An 18,945-nucleotide genomic window follows, 5' to 3' on the forward strand; every position below is an offset into this window, starting at 1 on the left:
GCTGTTTTGCTGTATAGCAAGTTTGATGCATGTATGTAAACACTGGAGCAAAAATGAAGCTCTAAATAGTTTCAGCAGAGACAGTTTACTGCGATTAGCTGGCTAATTCTGTCTTTTGGGGGATTGCTAAAATCAAGCTGTGAAGATTCTGAGAAACTTAAATTATTATGCAATAAAATGTATCTTTGAAGCCAGTGTGTTAAATGATCATTTGCAAGTCTAATACATCTGTACCTCTATGTAGACTGTGTAGATGATGTTAAATGATCCAAGCTGAAATACATAACCCTTTATTGATCCAGTGATGCAGAAGCAGCATAGTGAGCTGCAGCAGTCAAAATATTTCACATCATAACATTTTAAAAGGCTCTTGCAGACATTGTGGTTTCAGGAATCTTTTTCAGCACATACAATGCTTCTACCTAAACATACATAAACTGTTTCATAAAACAAACCACCGTTTGCATCAGAACTAATGCATGAAAATGCTGTGTTCCCTTTACTGTCAACTGAGTAGGCCTACACTTTTTCTTTTTCAGATGTCACGTACAGACATCTGTAGGCTGTAACCAACCATCTTGTAGTGGCGAAGTAGTAAAGTAGTTTGGGGACACCGTGCCTTGCTCAAGGGTAAATCAGCTAAGTTTGGTGAGTGTGAAGAGAGAGTTACACATTTCTCTTCCTCAACCTTATTATTACAGCAAGTCTGAGATAGAGAAATTGTGTCCGACTTGATTGGCTAACCAACACTGACACCTAGTGGTTAACTGCAAATATAATTACAAAAGATCTGTTAGGCATTTTCAAGAGAAGTTTTTATTTAAATTGTATTTCCATTTAGTTTGTTTATTTATATTGGCCATAATTATGTCATAAAATAGTATACAGCAACAAAATAAAATAAACCAAAATAAAAGTGGCTATATCCTTTAAAATGCTTAAATAATTACATTATTTGAGATTAGTACTTACACAATAACGGCATACTGCAGACACAGTAGTATGTACATACTGCGGAAATTTAGTTGCCAATTAAAAACGTTTTAAAATAGCTAAAAGAGAGTTCATGAGAAATCCTCTTCATGATGACATGTCAAATGTTCATGATGGTTAAGGTTCATTTTACAGCAGAGTTCATTGTATGCCTTGTTTCTGTGCTTGACTTGAGAAGAAGCACAGGAAATGCACACAAACACATGCAAAGGGAGTTAGGACCTTAGGCATAAACAAAGCGGTCATGCTAATTTCAAGCATGATCGATGTGTAAAAGGGGTTTTAGCACACTGCTGCCTCACTGGCCCGGCAGCACAAATAAACGCAAGCATGTAAGGAATTAATCGTTTAAAACCTTGTGTTCCTATTTAAACACCTTTAACAATACAATGATGTTCACTTTAAATGAGCACAGATAATCTAACGAATCACCAAAAGAATGAAATGGAAAAACAGATACAAATGTACATGTGAAGTTGGGGGAAACCTCACACAGAGCTCTCAATCGAAGAGGTCGGGGAAGTTGTCTTCGCAGTATTCTGTAAAGCTGAAGTCCTCAACAGTGAAAGGGACATCCTTCCACTTCTTTACAGTCATCCTGCCTTGAGGAGTTTCCAGGGCCAAGTTCTTAATCTTAAGATTGGGTAGCAGGGCAACCTCCTTGTACTTCATCTCATATCCCCAGTCCTGTGAATTGGAAAAAAAGAATAAAACTCACGCCCCAACATGAGCACCAACATCAGCTCTGTTGATGAGCTGCCTTTAGCAGGCCAGTCTTTTTTTAAATTATATTTGGCAGACGGCCCACTGTACCTTGTTGCAGTTGCTGCAACTGATTGTACACCCGGGCTCCCAGTCCTCAAAGCTCCTTTCTAGCACAACCTGCACACCGACTTTGTAGTGTCTCCTGAGAGCAAACATAAGCAACGATTAGGCCGGTAAAGATCTTTTGTAAAGACTTGAGCCTTAATATACTTTTGCATTTACTCTTATGTGACAAAGAGTTCAACTCACTTAAAGTCAGGATTGACGTTGACAAAGTGCTGATTGTCAAGAAGTTTAATGTCACTGCCAGAGGCCACAGACTTGAAACAGTTTCGACACAAGAGCTGGACACTAGCAGCAGTGTTGCGACTCTTTTTCTCTACTTTGCGGCTCTCTGCAATTTTCCTGCAAATAACTGCCTCCGTTTGTAGTTCAGTTATCTGGAGACAAAGAAAGACAAAAGGTCAGAAACGGAGAGCAGTGAGAGTAAAGGATGAAGATGGACAGAGTGCCGCACCCTCCTCACCTTTTTGCGAAACTCTCTGAGGCTCATTTCCTGGACCTTAGCAATGGCTTTTCCTGTCAGCTCTTCCAGATATTCATTGGTGAGCTCCCTCTGCACTTCCCGCCCCCCTTTCTGGGCGACCACTGAATACTTGCTGTCTTTCGCTCGGGCACGTCCGCTGGCCTGCTGCTGGGCAATCTCATTTGTAAGCAGCCCATAGCGTACCACCAGGTTGCATTCAGGGATGTCAAGGCCTTCTTCAGCCACACTGGTGGAGATCAGGAGGTTGAGAGTACCTTGGCGGAAATTGCGGATCGTGTCCGCCTGCTCATTCTGCAAGAAAAAGGTAAGGTCATACACAACAGAAACCTATCTACAAATAAGTTGTTACTGAATTGGGATGATTTAAAGCTCATAGATTGTATATAAACACACCTGCGTCATGTAAGTGCTACCATTGCCAGACCCAGTGAGGAAGTCTGCCTTGATGCCAGCTTCCTGTAAGGCTTTATTGTTGAGGACCCAGTCCTTTAGGCAGTGGATGCTTTTACGGGTTTTGCTGAAGAGGATCCCCTTTGATTTCACATTTGGACTAAACTGTTGTAGCAGAGTGCTCTCAAGTTTGCCCATCTTCGGGTTCTCATAGCGAGAATCTCTTGCCAGTTTCTGCAGCTCCACCTGATTCTCTGTGTAAAAAGATATTAATTATTGCTTGCATGGTGGGGAATTTTAAGCTTAACATAAATAAACAAATCATGTGCATACAACATATGGATTCCTACCTTGGAAAAGTCCCACCAGGAAGAAGTCTGTTCCATAAATTGCTGTGGTGAACTTGTTGATGTAGAACTCCTCTAGGGAGCGATAAGCATCCATCATTCGCAGGGTGTCATTGATGAGCAGGGCATCATTGTACTGTCTGAGGTGGAGTGCACATTGTGCTAGCAGTCTGTTGTCCTGTCTTACTCCTGATCCAAATATACACAAATTATGTACGTACATCAACTAGGGCTGCAACTAACGATTATTTTCATAGTCGATTAATCTGTCGATTATTTTCTCGATTAATCGATTAGTTGTTTGATCTATAAAAATGTCAAAACATGATGAAAAATGTGGATCAGTGTTTCCCAAAGCCTAAGATGACATCTTCAAATGTCTTGTTTTGTCCAAAACTCAAAGATATTCAGTTTACTGTCACAAAGGAGAGAAGAAACTAGAAGATATTCACATTTAACAAGCTGGAATCAGAGAAATCCTTTTTTTATAAAAAATGACTCAAACGATTAATCGATTATCAGAATAGTTGGTGATTAATAGTTGACAACTAATCGATTAATCGATTCATCGTTGCACCTCTAACATCAACGGAAGCATTGCTTTCTCTAGACATTTCATTTACATTTAATTTGCCTCAAATGTGTTCTCCTAGCCATCACAACTGAACACTACATGCCATTACAGGATCAAAAAATAAAATGGGTTCTTACCACGCTGCTCTAGTACCACCACATCGGCCTCATACTCTTGTGTGCCACACTCTCTCAGTCTGACGTCTGGAGGAAGGTCCATGTACTCATGGATCATCTGCATCATGCCCTTTAGATGATCCCCGAATGGATCCTAAAAGAATTATTTTTTTTGTGATTGTATGACTATATGTAGACTTTTAATGTGATTATAACATCTTTCAAATTGTTTTTAAAGTTTTTGTTTGTTAAAATTTAAATCAAAATCAATGCAGGTTATATTGCTTGCTTTCAGCCCATTTATCTCAATGTCGTCAGGTCAGTTGGGGTTTAACAGTAATTACCGGGATGCATTACTGTCTACCACAGCATCTGTTTTTATTTGGAAATTCTTCAAAATTCTACAAATATTAGTTTTCATATTTTTAAAGGTGAGATTTTTTTTTTTGCTAACCTGAAGCCTTTTCTCCACAATGTCAAAACTCTTGAGTGGTCTGGGTACTTTCTCTTTCAGCTCGGAGACATAGTTTTTTGTTGAAACTATGGCGGAGTCCAGATTGGAACAAATCTGAGAGAGAGAAAAGATGATGAGGAAACGACTTGTGGGAGATCCGACAAACTAGCTCATTTTAGTGACAAATTCAGTAAAACCCCAGAGGGAATAAGTAAACTCTGACCTGCAGTACATGCCCCACAGCCTTTTCCAGGGTCCTCCCGCCCCCCGTCCCCGGTGATGCAGTGAGACCGAGGATCTGTGGCAATGGTTGTTCTCCTTTCAACTTTTTCTCCACGTAGCACGCCATCACCTGGTTGTAGACTGAGTCCTTGTGGGTGTGGTGACACTCATCAATTATCAGTAGAGTAATATCTGTAAGCAACCATGGATGCATCATGTGTACAATCTCTATATGTGACTCAATAAGAAAACCTATCACACGTGAATTGACCTTGCCATCACAGCATTATAATCATGGATGTATAAGCTCACTTTCACTGACCTGAGAGCTCAACATGTTTGTTTTCCTCCGTGTTAGTCAGAGCATTGTACAAGATCTGTGCTGTGCAGATGACCACATCTTTTTCCCGTACCACTCGCCCAAAAAAGTCCTTCTCCTCACTCTCTCCACTGACTGCCACCAGGGCGTAGTCATGGCCCAGGTGAGGCATGAACTCTTTCTTGTAATGTTGGTCTACAAGGTGAACCTACAGTATAAAATACATTAAACACATTGTATTATGCAACATTGGTAGTAAACAAATATCCCGTCTTTTTATTAGTATTATGATAATGATTCTGTCCTGTGCATTCTTTGTACCTTGTTTACCAGGACCACCACCTTAGCCCGTGGCGTGGTCTCCAGGTGTTTTTTGGCCACATACACAGCAGCTCGGGTCTTTCCACCTCCCGTCGGCAGCCAAATGATTACGTTCTCTCTCCGAAGAGCCCTTTCAACCACTTCCTCCTGGTATGCACGCAGTTGAAAGTCTGCCATCCAACTCATCATACAATTGCTCCTGTTTGAGAACACATTAGAATTACATGGAATTATAATATTGTAGAAATATGAAGAAATAAAGGGACACTAGATCATAGCAGTACATCAAAACTGTGATCATTAACACCATAAAGGCTGACTAGATCAGAGTAAATATGCTAAGAGAAAACAAGCATTCTGACAGACACGCATGTTGAATCATTGCATGATAAAGCTGTTAAAAAGTCAGCCAACTCACCAGTCGGCTGTGTGGTGTTTTCAGCTTCTCCTTGTCCACTACCACCACACAGTGTGGGTGCTGGGGTTTTAAATTATGTTGATCAGCTGTGTGACTCGGAGAGAGGAAAACGAAAGTAAAAGCCCTTTGAACTTAGACAAAGGGCCCTACTGAGGGGGGCTCCGGAGGAACAGCAGCTAGCTTCCATTATGCAGTGACAGGGGAAGCCTAAACTACACTGACATAAGATAGGTCTATCACAACCCCTTTCATAAAGCCATGTCTAAGCCTATATTTATATCTTATCTATATCTATATCTATGTATATACTCTATTAGTGGCTTACAGCTGAGGGTTTTTTGTAGAGGGTGTTGAAAACGTCCTGAGCTTTGCATGAACCTTAACTGGGCCCTACTTGTTCAAAAACAAAACCTATGTTGCTTGCAGGAAATCCCTGTTGCTGTTTTAACTTGTATAACTGGAACTTTTTTGCAACTTTTTGAATTAAGTTGCAAGTCATTGTTGCTTGGGTAGTAAATCTTAAAGTCCACTCACATTTGGAATTTGAGTGAAGCTGTGTAAACGTACAGATATGCAGCATTGACTTTATCCAATTAGCTGACACTTTGGCAATACCACCTTTTCAGAGTGATAAAGTAATGAAGAATAACATTGTGTAAATAACTCCTGGAGCAACCAGATGCACACAAATCTGAAATATCAATAACCTGAATACAAGTTCAGAAGTTACATATTAATACATAACAATAAATATAATATTCAAATATTCCTATCTCTATAGAAGAAGAAATACATACTAAGTATACATTCTGGGCATGATGGCCCTTACACAAGGAGAATCACAGGATCAATGGAAAAGTATAAATAGAAAATAAGCACAAGGTCATATGGCACAAATCTGCCTGTATATAAACATATGTGTGAAAATAACAGGATAATTAGGAAAAAGTGGGATAAATGTACTACATTCAAAACAATACATATAATACATTCTGGGGTTATCACTACTCATGTCGAATTACAGGACCTATAGAAAAATTCACCATGTGTACGTGTACAGTATTTCTTTAAAAGGACCCCCATTAGCTGATGCCAATGTCACCAGCTAGTCTTACTGTTCACGTGATTCACATGCAGACAGCATGTCTTAACATTTACTATGTGGTTTTATTTCCTGTTACGATCAGCTGTGAGACTGAGATGCAGAGAAACGCAAGTAAAATTTTTCTGCACTCCACAGAATGGCCCTACTGAGAAACAGCTGGTCTCCACTTTGCAGTGACAGGGGAGGGAAGCCTGAACTACACTGGCAAGTCTAGCCATCTATAATCTTATATTTATCTCAAACTATATGTGTGGCTTACAGTTGGTTTTATTGAAACTAAAAAGGGAGAGCCCACCGCAAACAGGTTTTGCATACAATACGTCAGGAAAACGAAACCTAAAGCCTACTGCTACGAACTCAGAGGTACAGGAGAAGTAGCCGACTTTCTGATCAACTCTTTAACCCGTGTGTTGTCTTCCCGTCAACCTTTTCGACGCCTTTTTTTCAGTTTGTTTTTGCTTTTTCCAACGTTTTAAATTGTTACATTTTTCTTCTACACATTTTCAGCGCTTATTTATACGTCCCATATTTTCTGATATAAAACAAAAATTGAAAACAGGTCAATGTGACCCGAAGTCAACACTAGGGTTAAAAAGGTACAAAATATTCCCTGACAGTTTAAGGGACAAAGTTGTACCAATTAAGCCTTAATCCAACGTGGTTACTCAACTACTTACTAAAAGGCAGATAAGGGACACATTTGCAAGGTAGTTACTCAGTGATTTCTTCCCCAAATTAAGTATAGTTTCAAAATGTCCAACATAAATGTAGCATCTAGTTAATGTAAATACTTAGTTTATTTAGTAAATTAGTGTGTGCATTTGCAAGCTTACTCAGTGGTGAACAGCCTGGACAGATACAATTTGGCATACAAAAAATTTAAGAAATAACTAAGATATTAAATTCAATATTTTGTCTTTATTGTTCTACTTATTTTTGTCTACGCTGTGACAGCCATAATCTTATTGGATATTGTGGCAGTATCATGTGAAGTCACAAGTGTAAAGTTGTCTCGCAGGTCTTTCATTTCTGAAATCCCCGACTTAATTCAGTTCTGGCTGCAGTCCAAGTCAAGTGACTCAAGTTCACACCCTTAGTTATATATATATATAAACTTTAATGTCATGAACAATATTACAGTTACAGTAAATGGCATTTATACCATGACTAGAGACAGTAGCCATGCTTAAAACGGTGGAACGTTCACTCAGACTGACGTTTTTAAGGAAATCTGAAATGCAGCATAGGTAGATTGAGGGAGAACGCAATAGACAACCCTGAATAATGCAACACTGACATCACTTCAGTAATTCAAAGCTAGTCATGATTCAAGTACAAAACACACACACACACACACACACACACACACACACACACACAGTGAATGGAACATTCAACAAGCAGGCTCAACCAGCATTGGACAGTTAACGTCCTATAAAAAGAAAAGGATGCGTCTCAGGAAGCACTCCGTTGACCGCTGAACAAACATTACAATGTTTGTAACACTGTAAAAAAAAATATGAACCTGCCATAACAGTGGCTAAGAGTTGGGTGTTTTTTATGAATTGAAATTGTAAACAGTCCACCATGCATTGACACCCACTACAGCTTGTGTACAGTGTGATAAATAGTTATCTTCTCCAGAAAATCACTATGAAGACTGCTGGTTAGCTTCCCCCACCACCATGTTTAGACTGTATCAACAAACTATCCAGTAAACCTGGACCACAACTAAGAAATGTGGCTGTACTCTAAATAGACTACTTAGCATGTGTGTGTGGAAGTGACTGTACTGCAGAGTCTAGCAACAGAACAAACAATGCCAACAACTACAGTATCATCTGCAGACATGGTAAAAGCTATACTAATGTGCGACCTCATCCTGAATGGTTTGGAATAAAACCCTGCCAGTGGAAAATGTACAAACAGTATATCATATTTACTGTACAAATAAGCATCTACTATGTTGTCAACATAAAAATGAGTGTTTTCTTGAAGGCAACGGTTGGGGAAATTTTGTTTAGTGCTAAACAAATATTTGATACCCAGTCCATCACTAGCAGTGTCTTAAACTACTCAAGAGTAGCGTTGCAACAAACATTTATTATCGGTTCATCTGCAATGTTTTTGATCAATTGTTTAGAATAAGGAAGAATGCTGAAAATAATGTTATTACCTATATGATAATTTGCTCTTTTCTGACTAACCAGCAATGTTAGGTATTTGCACTCCATTAACGACTTGTAACAATTTGGTTACATTTTTCACCAATTGACGGATCAAATAATTTCAAGACTACCCAAGAGTAATGCCCATCTTTCAGCGCCAAGTGTTTTAAGGACTTCACCCCTATCTTTATACCCATGAAGACGGATGGGATGTTCAAGTGTCTGTCAGTAATGGAAGGCAACGTGGCTTTAGGTCCCAAGGTCCAGTTTGTTGTAAAAGAACTCTACACTACATAAATGTTTCCTCGAGTGACGAGTTTTAAGCAAATTGGAATGAACAAATGTCATTAAACGTGACAAAACCAGGTCAATTGTACTATAAATAATGGTGGAAAGTGTGGCATTGTTATAACTTGGACCTATAACTTTGGTACACTTAATGAGACATGGATATGCAGAGTATTGAGATTCCCATTTCCCATTGTGAGTACTGGGAAAGAGAAAATGACAACATAAAGGGGAAAAGTAATGCCATTTTGACACTTTGTAATGCTCAACTTGATCAAATATTTCCAAACAACGCTCCGTCCGACAATTCCCTTGTAAAATGTCATGTACATACCATTCATTAACTCGGATATGACAATAGCTAGCAATGTTGTCCCATCTTGGTGTGTGAAAGTCGCCCCTCGTCTGTTCAGAAATCTGTAAATAATTCTGTTGCCAAATTCATTTCTCGATCAGGCCTCCATCTTTTAATTTGAAGTAGAAGAACTTCTCCAAGGTGTTGGCACTCTTGCAGTACTCGCTGTCTGGAGGGTTGTACTCGCGACAGTTGGTGATGATTCGCTGCAGGTCGGCAATGAAAAGCTTCTTGGTCACATAGTATCTATTCTTCAGTCTCTCTGTCATGGTCTTAAGGTCTGTGGGGAGAAAACGAGGAGAGAACAATCAATGTTAAAATGAATATCTGGTGTGACAAACAGGAACTAAATCTAATCAGGAAGAAGAAACACTGCTGTATAATCAAAGATGCTCGCTCGCTCACCGATGGGAAAGCGGATGATCTCGTAGTAATCTGGAGCCTCTGATTTTTTCACTGGTTCCATGAAGGGCCACGCATCAGGGTGAGTCTGTTGAAGAGATAGAAGTCCAGGTTAGTTTACATCCTGTAGGTGTGTGTGTTGTCTTTTGGGTTCCTGGCTTCGTGTCAACAGGTGACCCTTACCTTTATCTGGGCCAGGAGGTTCTTCAACATGTTGTATAACACGTCAGGATCCTTCACCTCTTTCCTGCAAAACGTAGAATGATAAATATGTAAAATATTGACTGTAGAATTAACATCGCTTAGGTGTCTTAACGAGGGGAGTCATTGTAATCAGGGAAAACTGTGGACTTTAAACCTTAACCTGTTAACTGCAAAGTGTCACAGACACAAATAGTAAAGCTATCATGTGAAGAATTTGTAAATGTCTTTTTTGGCGCTCCCCAGTGGTAGTATCAAAATACACACTGTGGCAGACTGCAACAGCCCACAGGTTGCCTTCCACAGCACCGGATTATTACATCAGCAAGAACACGCGCATCTAAACACTACAACATTGATTTAAATACAGTTTACAATCACTTTGGCACTAATTTCAGAACCTTGACATCATTTTTCAAAACTCTAGACACAAAACTCACAACCAATGATCAAAATGCACATTTTTCAATTGCTTGGATACAATACACAAACCAAAGATCATTTGTTCATTAACAAAGATCACCTGTTCAATATGACACAACTTAACATCAAAGTACTATTATTTCAAAAGGGAATTCACACATTACATTTCAGATATATAGATATATCTATCTATATAGATATATCTCTCTATCTATATACATACATACACACACACACACGTACCACATTGGTCTGTAGTATTCTCTCTACTACTGCAGTACTTTTACAGGGATTTATTTATATGTAGTACCATAATCAAACATGTATCACCTATTTTGTACTAAAATATTTAATGATTGTACGAACAATAACAGTGAAACTATGGGTAGCTTGTGTGTGGGTGATCTAAAGTAACATTTCAATGGTATTTCACAATAAATTTGTTTTTTTAACCAATGATTGTGCAAGTGCAATATTTCTTTAGAGATATGAATGCACAATGCAATGTTTTGAACATTGGATAGCCTGTGTTACAAGTGATGACCGTTTTGAGTCTAGAGTTTTGAAAAATGACATCAAGGTTCTGAAATTAGTAGCAAAGTGATTGTAAAAAAACTATTATATGCTAAAAGCTTACCCTTTGTCCTTGCTACTGGGTTTCCAGCCGGTCTCTCCTAGAAGAAGAAAAAAATAAATAAAATAAGGACGTGAATACTGATAAAACTGACTTTTGAAAATATTTTTTCATTGTACACAAATCAGACACTCACTTATGCCTGGAATGCTCTCCACCGGAATCTGTCGTACTCCCTCTTTAAAGCAGGTGAGACCTGGGTAAACCTTCCTGATCTGGCTCTGTTTCCTCTCAATCAGCTTCTTAATAATCTGTTTTGACATTTACGATTATGTGATTATTAAAAATACAAAGATTTACAGCAGAAAACATGTTTTGGCTTAAATTATCACAGCCTCACATACCTCCTTCTGTCTTTTAATGATATGAGAGAGCTCAGTATAGGGGATTCTCGGGTTCAGCTCACACTCCATGAGGGTCGCTCCCTCGTAGTCTTTGATGTATCCAAGGTATCGACTCTTCGGCACTTTGATGTCTTTGGAAAAGCCCTGCGAGGAAATAAGAAATTACTAAAAGCACAAGGTGGAGCGAGAGGACTGGGAGCAGAGCAGATGCACAGGTCATGCCTGCAGTACCTGCTTCTTGAAGTAGCCAATGGCGTACTCATCAGCGTAAGTGAGGAAATAGAGGATGTTGTGTTTGATGTGGTACTCCTTCAGGTGGTTCATTAGATGGGTACCGTAGCCCTTACATTAAAAAAAGAGATGAGAGAAAAGAATGTCAAAAATGTGTTTGTTACAAAAGGCATCTCAACACTTCTACTAAAAAACTATTAGGATATAGTATTTATGAGCCAGGCAATCTAAATGCAGAAGAGGTGAGGTGTCATAGTATTAAGGCATAAATCATGATGAAAAATTAAAGCACTAAAAGGAAAAGTTGGTGATTGTCATTATTGTTACAAAGAGTCAGTATGGTGCACCGTGGCTACTTTTGAGAATGTTTTTTAGGTATCTCTGACTACCACGTGCAGGAAGTCTCTCTTTTATAACAATTTCATACCTGAAGCAAAAGAAGCTACTACAAATTAAACAGTGTTGACAAGCACCTTGTTGGACCGCCACAACTCTCAAGAGAGTAAATAGTTATTATGTACCTTAACTTGCTCATTGGATGTGACGGCACAGAAGACAATCTCCGTGAAGCCCTGAGTGGGAAACATCCTAAAACAGATGCCTCCAATGACGCGGCCATCTTTGATGAGGGCTAGGGTCTTGTGCTTCCTGTGAATGTTTGGAGACATCAGGACAGTGCACAGGCATCTGATGGTGAGGTGTGGTACGAGAACATTTACTTACGGGTCAAACACCAGTCGTGTGATGTACTCTTTGGGCATGCGAGGTAATTGATGAGAGAAGACATTCTGCAGGCCCACCAGCCACATCAGGATCTTCTTGTTAGACTTCTGGGAAAGTGAGTTTCCAATGACGTGGAACTCTATGATTCCCCGCCTCTCCTCTAGCCTGGCAGTCTCATCACGGGCAGCGTTTGGCGTCAGCAGATTAGTCTAGTAATATAAAGATACAAACTGTGAGTACTACAGTCGAAATGTGTAAAAATAAGGGAAGATAAAATAAGACCTTTGCCCGACTTACCTCTGGTCCAAGCATAGCAGCAGGGTCAGTGATTGTCATCATGACTTCATTGACCAGCTCCATAGGAATATCTCCCATCACACGGATCCGCTTGGCATCCTCCAGGGTCAGTGCCTCCGGAAGTTTACGCTTCTCTCCTGAACAGACGACGACATTACTCAGCTCAAAGCAAGGAGAGGAGACCGCTAACAATGACCTTTGAGCCATCAGAGGGTTTTGTTAATCATAACCCCATGTTTGTTGTTTGTTAGGGTTTATTACTATCATCAACCAGTAACGTATGCACGTCATAGAAGTGTGTTGGGTGCTTTACAACGGCTTTCAATGGTACACAATACTCCATTAAGTCTTTTAAATGCATGAGGTGTTTGTGAGGTATCACTGTAGCTTCCGAGAGTCTGCTCGAGAGGTCACGGAAAACCAAAGAAGCAGAGCTGACAGACCTGTGATGGGCTCTGTGCCTCCAGTGTCCACGCTGGCCAGAGAGGAGATGCTGCTCAGACCTTTGGGCAGAGCGGGGGAGCCGGACACTGCAGCAGGACTGATCACTGCAATGGAGAGATGCCCACGTACAGGTAATTCATTACAAACCCTACAACAGGAACAGTGACAGCAGCGACATACATTTACTATCATACCTACAATAGAACAGTCCTTTGACAACGAGTTTATGTTTGCAACCTTTGTCTAATAAATAAGTAAAAAAAAAGCAACAAAGCTAAACCATTATAAACAGTATTCAGCAGTATTAAAAAATATTAAAATAGTGCAAAAAGCTCATATAAGTATATTTATATTATGTACCTATCTATACTTTTGAATGACTAACTTATTATACCACCTCAATTAGGATTTTGGAGTTGCACGACTGGCCTCATTATTTCTGCACATTTTTATTTGCACTATGCACAAATCACGTATATGACCAATGATATTGTCCTGTTTATAGCTTATAAATGCCATTTCTTTGTGTTATCCGTTCTTTATCCGTTTACCCCGTTTCTTCATATGCTGGATTGTGAATTCTCCTCTGGGGGTGAATAAAGTGTTATCCTTTTACTCTAAAACTGAAGAAATTTTATAATGGGATGATTTTGCATTGATATAAACCTCACCGGTCGGATGTCCCAGCTGTGTGCCGTCAGAGGCGGGCATGGTGAAGTCGGACTCCCAGATTGGTGAATTCTCACCATAGATTTCCTCCTCCAGCATGGACAAGAACCTGATGTCATTCAGCATAAAAAAGTTATTTCAAATGCAAATATTAACAGGAGCTGATAGCTGCAGGGGAAGCAAAACAAAGCTGAAGCACCGTGGCCATGAGAGCAGAGCTACAGTAATGAATAAATCGTCTTTTTTTTTTTTTTTTACATGACTGAATTTAAAGTTCACCAAATACGTTTAATCTCTACAGACTGGTTGATAGAAGACTTAATTGTGGGTATTATCAAAAGAGACCTGTTTTTTTTGTGCTACGGAATCCAACTGCAGGTTTTTCTTTCTACATTAGGACTATATTCCCCATCTTTCAAAATGATTAATAAGCATTTTTACAACTTTATGTCACAAAATAAGTCTGTGGCTTTGATATAATTAAATTATAGAGCATGACCTTTTATCTAAGGATTTATGCTGCTTGGTTAATGCTTATTGTGCTCAGGTGCCTGAATGCAAATCCACAATAACCTTGTCTAGCAGTGCAGTGATGAGCTTTTTTTTAAGCTAATATACAAATATCTTGTGAAAAGGGATACTTCATTGAATCAAAAATATTTTCCAGCTTTCATTGAAGCTCTTAGAAAGACTATTTCAAGAGAGTCTGCTTACTTGGGAAAGTGTGTGAGGATGAGTGTGCGTTTTTCTGGTAGCAGTTTGTCCTTCTCCACTCTGAACTTCTCCAGAAGCTGGCGTCGGGTCACAGTGAAGATGGATTTGAGCAAACTGCGGCCGAACACGTGAGTGGTTTCATAGCGCGGCAGGCTGTCGTTACTCTGGGGCACGTGGCAGTAGCACAGCCACCTGGGAGTCGTAAGGAAAACACTGCTATTGTACAGACTGATATCAGCATCAAACACAGAAATCTAACAAGTAAAAGCATTTACCTGCTTTCTTTAACAACAACACACCCACACACCTGGTGTAGTCCACTTTGTATGCTGTCCCATCGTCTTTCTGAGTGCGCTGGCGATACTGTGTTGGTGTCTCCAGCTTCCAGTAATTTAGGCACAAGAGGAACATCTTTGACAGCTCAAACATGGTCTGCCTTTCCTTTGGTGCTAGGTGGCTGAATTTATACTGAACAAAATTCAAAACCCCCTTTGGAGGAAAAGGAAACAAAATATCAAGAAAAAGAGGCAGAGTAAGATGACCAGGTTGTGCACACAGGACACCACCTACTGTCAAAAATCAATACAATACTACAGGATACACAAGGACAGAAAGCACAAGAAACAAGCAGGTCTATCTTCAGAGGCCGGCAGTATAATCCTGTGGCTTTTGCAGCTACTGATAAACATCAGGAACTGACCTGAAGATGGTTTTAGTTTAGTTCACCTGCTCGATGTTGGGCTTTTCAAAGGGTGGACTTCCGAGCGATCCCTCCACGACTGGCTGGCTCATCTGCAGGATGCATTTCCTCAGCAGCTAAGGGAAATAGGGTAGAAAAGAACAACAGTGTGGATTGTTTAATGTTAAAATGGGCAAAATAATATATCATGCACATGGCTCACATTTATTGGTAGGTCTGTTTTAGGGCTGCACAATAGTTTTTTTTTTTTTTTAAATCAGCATTGCAATATCAACTGGCACAATATGCATATCGCAAATGACACTCCAAGATTTTTTGTGTTGGTTGAAAGAAAATATCAGCAGAATACTGCACTTTATAATACAACTGTCACTTTTTCTTAGTGCTGCCCTTTATGTTCAATTCAAAGTTCATTTTGTTCAGTAAAAGAAAGTCGGAAATGATTTCCTTGTATTTGTTTTAAATTCAACGAGCAATTTGTTGTACTTCAGCAGAATACTAAAAAGCAGCAGAACTGACAACACTTTAATATGTGTTTATTTATCGCAAGTTATATCATTATCGCAATAGTCAACAATGTTATCGAATATCGCACATTTTCCTCATATCGTGCCGCCCTAGTCTGTTTTACCTGATGTGAGATCCACTTTGGCTTACCTTGAATAGGTAGAAGTAGACCTGTTTGGTGTCAGTGTCCTCCTCTTTGTGTACAGACATGAACAGGTTCTCCACGTCCACCACCATCCCCAACAACCGATTTATCTCATCCTCAGACACATTCTCCAAGTGGGACACATGATCAGCTGTAAGCAAAGCATTAAGTAAAAACAAAAGTCAAAGTACAAACATACAAGGTGTCAAACAACATTGTGAATCAAAAGTCCCTGGAATATAGCTGTATTTTATATTGGGAGAAACTAAGGCTGGGGTGTATAACGTTTTGTGGAGGTTGGTTAGTTTGTACCCAGAGCATGTCCACAGCTGCGGCACGGCTCGCTCAGGCTGGCTGCTTGCTGTTGCAGGTCCATACGTGTGGCTGAGGGTGGGTTTGGGTTTTTCCATCCATTGCACTTGCATGTGTCACTAGCCTGAGAATAAGCACAATATGCTGAACACACCAAATAAAGCGACTTAAACAGTAACTCAACTGCTGTTTTTGTACGTCAATGAATGACTAAACAGTTAACATTAATGCTTTCATCAAAGATTTAATGTGAATAATGCAAGTGTCCGGGAGGCTAGCTAGCTAGCTACAAAAGTTAACAATTACGTTAGGTCATTTGTTTATGTTTTTGTTTGCGGTGCCTTGGCCGTGCTACCATTTCCCACCCCACATACACTAATGCTAATACTACCCGAGGAGTGCTTTGTTGTGGTGAACTTTGGCTAGCTAAGCTAGCTACCTTGCATGCGGAGAATACGCCAAGTTTCTCAAGCTTTTTCGCCCGTGGGAAAGCTCGGACTTGGGCTTTCTTCTGGCTTGCACGTTGTTGCTGGCTAAGTCCCGGTCTAGCCGGGTCACTATTCGCAGATCCGGAGCCTGTCGCAGCAGTACTGGAACCAGCTGACCCAGAAGACTGGACTTGGAGAAGCCGGGGTTGCAAGGCCTGCGCCGCCGGGTCCGACATGTCCACGCTGCTAAACTGCTCTTCCTCTGCTCCCGTTTACCTCATATGCTGCATTCAAGTGCTGTCGGCAAAAAGATAATTTACAAGGACCGCACGCAGCAATGTTTCGAAATGGAAATACTATTTTGAGATGTCCCCATTAAAACAGAGGTCTTAAGAACATATACATAAAGTATACAAAGACTACAAAGTGATTTTACGCTTGAAACAGACTTTTCACAGTATCACTCAACCTTTCAATGTACAAATAACTCCAAGATGTTTTGGCTTAAACATCCCCAAATGACGTGACCACTACGAAAGAGGCGTCGTTATGTACATCTACATAGAGCGTTATCATCCATATAGCTTCATATTCACGTAATCACTGCAGTCTACACCTATGCCTAATTTCAAAGTTTTATTTTGAATATAATCCCCGGAAGTTTCTCTGTGCTATTATGTCTGCTTTGATTCTCGTATGTACGTGTAGATCATGGTTGTCTTAGATAAACTACTTTATGATTTTATCTGGAGGGAAAAGTCCCATTATCTAAGGAAAGAAGTTAGAGGCAGTAAAAAACAAGGAGATCTGGAGGTTCTGGACTTTAATATATTGAATAATACCTTTAAAATTCAATGGATTATAGAATTTCTGCAGTCAAGAATCCCAACAGTATCTGGAATGCTTTTCCTGCATACTTGTTTAAATCTATTGGTGGCATACATTTATTTTTTAAATGTAATTATTCTGTTGACAAAATCCTGATTACATTAGCTAACTTTCACAAGCTGGCCCTTTAGCCTGGACACTAGTATACAACCAAAACTCCAGTCCTCATAGATACTTTATCTGGAATAATACAGACATTGTGTACACAAATAAATAGCTCATGGTTAGTTGGGCATCTCTTAAATAAGAATGGTAGGCCTATGTTACTGTCATATTCAGAATTCCTTCAAATATTCAAGATTTAAACCACACCTATACAGAATATGCCATCATTTGTTATGCTATTCCTGCAGGTTCTCTTCCATTTTTAAGAAATGTGAATTTCACATAGGAAAACATATGTGTAACATTGTTACAGAAGGAATTGATATTGACAATAAGTCGTGCATTAACACACAATATTAGGAATGTTTTGGTCTGTACCATACTTTCTATTGTGAGTGGGCATGTGAGCATGAACTATTCTTGACAAATCTTTTATTAATAATAAGGTAAAAGAATTAAGACATTGCATCAAATTTACCCCGCCAAAGAAGTGCCAAACCCTGCTTCAATCGATTTACTGTTGAACTGTCAAGTATTGCACCTCACCTTCTGTTTTTTTATTCTTATATGTTAAGTGAGTGTTGTACTTTGAGAGCTTAACCGGAGTCAAATTCCTTGTTTGTTTGCGCAAACCTGGCCAATAAAGCTGATTCTGATTCTGAACAGAAGGCACTCAGTCGCTCGTTGGCTCGAGGCTATTTAAAATCATGAGCGTTCACTGCCCTCCAATGGTCAAAGTTATAAACTGCAACATATTACATTCGTAAAGTTAGCGTCTATGCAGGCATAATGCCATGCTACGGTGCTACCACTTTCGGTTTTACGTTTTCAAAATAAGGTGACCATTCGAAGCAATTGGGAAAACAAACTAAAATGATCATACAATGATCGTGCTATTTCTTTTGCGGTTACCGTCACAGATTACAGCTATATCATTTTATATAAAAATTATATCGATATTCATTCTGATTGATATTATTTAGACGTACAGTCAATAAGCATGTTATGTCATGTAATAATGTCATGTTTATTTTTATTAATATGAAGCGCTAACGTTACTATATGGATTTCAATATACAGCCTTGCAATAAATATGACCTTATTACTTACCAGTAGACAGAATATTAGAAACACACGCAGTCACTCTCGCTCTTTGTTGTGTGTCAGTATGGCTTGAATAGATCTGCGGTTGTAGGCTACCTATGGGTTGTACACATAACTGTTGTATTTGAATATTCAAGTGCACTTGAAGGCAACACGCCTTGCCTGCGGTGATTATCAGTAATGTAGTCTGTTGACAGTGTTTTTTCCCCACTCTGGTTAAGCCAATATAAATAAACATGATCCAAAAAAAGATAATGGAAGCAAATGTTCCACTGGTGGTTGTTACTAGTTG

General features: G+C 39.5%; 2 protein-coding genes across 2 annotated transcripts; both read right to left on the reverse strand.

Moving 5' to 3' along the window:
* Nucleotides 1-274: 274 nt before the first annotated feature.
* dhx58 (DEXH (Asp-Glu-X-His) box polypeptide 58) lies at nucleotides 275-5,575 on the reverse strand. Its single transcript, XM_078269013.1, has 12 exons — nucleotides 5,467-5,575; nucleotides 5,049-5,247; nucleotides 4,731-4,935; nucleotides 4,410-4,600; nucleotides 4,187-4,300; nucleotides 3,754-3,886; nucleotides 3,046-3,231; nucleotides 2,699-2,949; nucleotides 2,285-2,596; nucleotides 2,008-2,198; nucleotides 1,807-1,900; nucleotides 275-1,680 (listed from the first exon to the last, which is right to left on the reverse strand). Exons 2-12 carry the CDS (start codon nucleotides 5,235-5,237, stop codon nucleotides 1,495-1,497), a joined length of 2,052 nt encoding a protein of 683 aa, XP_078125139.1. The 5' UTR covers nucleotides 5,238-5,247; nucleotides 5,467-5,575; the 3' UTR covers nucleotides 275-1,494.
* A 3,362-nt stretch (nucleotides 5,576-8,937) lies between these two features.
* Nucleotides 8,938-16,853, reverse strand: kat2a (K(lysine) acetyltransferase 2A). The gene is made up of 18 exons (XM_078269012.1): nucleotides 16,568-16,853; nucleotides 16,129-16,252; nucleotides 15,822-15,967; nucleotides 15,191-15,280; nucleotides 14,772-14,953; nucleotides 14,465-14,656; nucleotides 13,753-13,859; nucleotides 13,081-13,185; nucleotides 12,638-12,774; nucleotides 12,341-12,549; nucleotides 12,139-12,265; nucleotides 11,618-11,728; nucleotides 11,387-11,530; nucleotides 11,179-11,293; nucleotides 11,046-11,082; nucleotides 9,968-10,031; nucleotides 9,788-9,872; nucleotides 8,938-9,662 (listed from the first exon to the last, which is right to left on the reverse strand). Exons 1-18 carry the CDS (start codon nucleotides 16,790-16,792, stop codon nucleotides 9,469-9,471), a joined length of 2,394 nt encoding a protein of 797 aa, XP_078125138.1. The 5' UTR covers nucleotides 16,793-16,853; the 3' UTR covers nucleotides 8,938-9,468.
* Between the last annotated feature and the right edge of the window lie 2,092 nt (nucleotides 16,854-18,945).

This window comes from Sander vitreus, chromosome 15 (genome assembly GCF_031162955.1).
Source record: "Sander vitreus isolate 19-12246 chromosome 15, sanVit1, whole genome shotgun sequence".
NCBI classification, from domain to species: Eukaryota; Metazoa; Chordata; class Actinopteri; order Perciformes; family Percidae; genus Sander; species Sander vitreus.

Coding starts and splice junctions, on each gene's coding strand:
- dhx58 (XM_078269013.1), bottom strand. CDS start 5,237: ATGATGAGTTGGATGGCAGACTTTCAACTGCGTGCATACCAGGAGGAA. Junction 4,601..4,730: donor CAAACATGTTGAGCTCTCAG/GTCAGTGAAAGT, acceptor GGTTGCTTACAG/ATATTACTCTACTGATAATT. Junction 1,901..2,007: donor AACGTCAATCCTGACTTTAA/GTGAGTTGAACT, acceptor GTTTGCTCTCAG/GAGACACTACAAAGTCGGTG.
- kat2a (XM_078269012.1), bottom strand. CDS start 16,792: ATGTCGGACCCGGCGGCGCAGGCCTTGCAACCCCGGCTTCTCCAAGTC. Junction 16,253..16,567: donor GCGTATTCTCCGCATGCAAG/GTAGCTAGCTTA, acceptor GCTTATTCTCAG/GCTAGTGACACATGCAAGTG. Junction 11,294..11,386: donor TCATTAAAAGACAGAAGGAG/GTATGTGAGGCT, acceptor ATGTCAAAACAG/ATTATTAAGAAGCTGATTGA.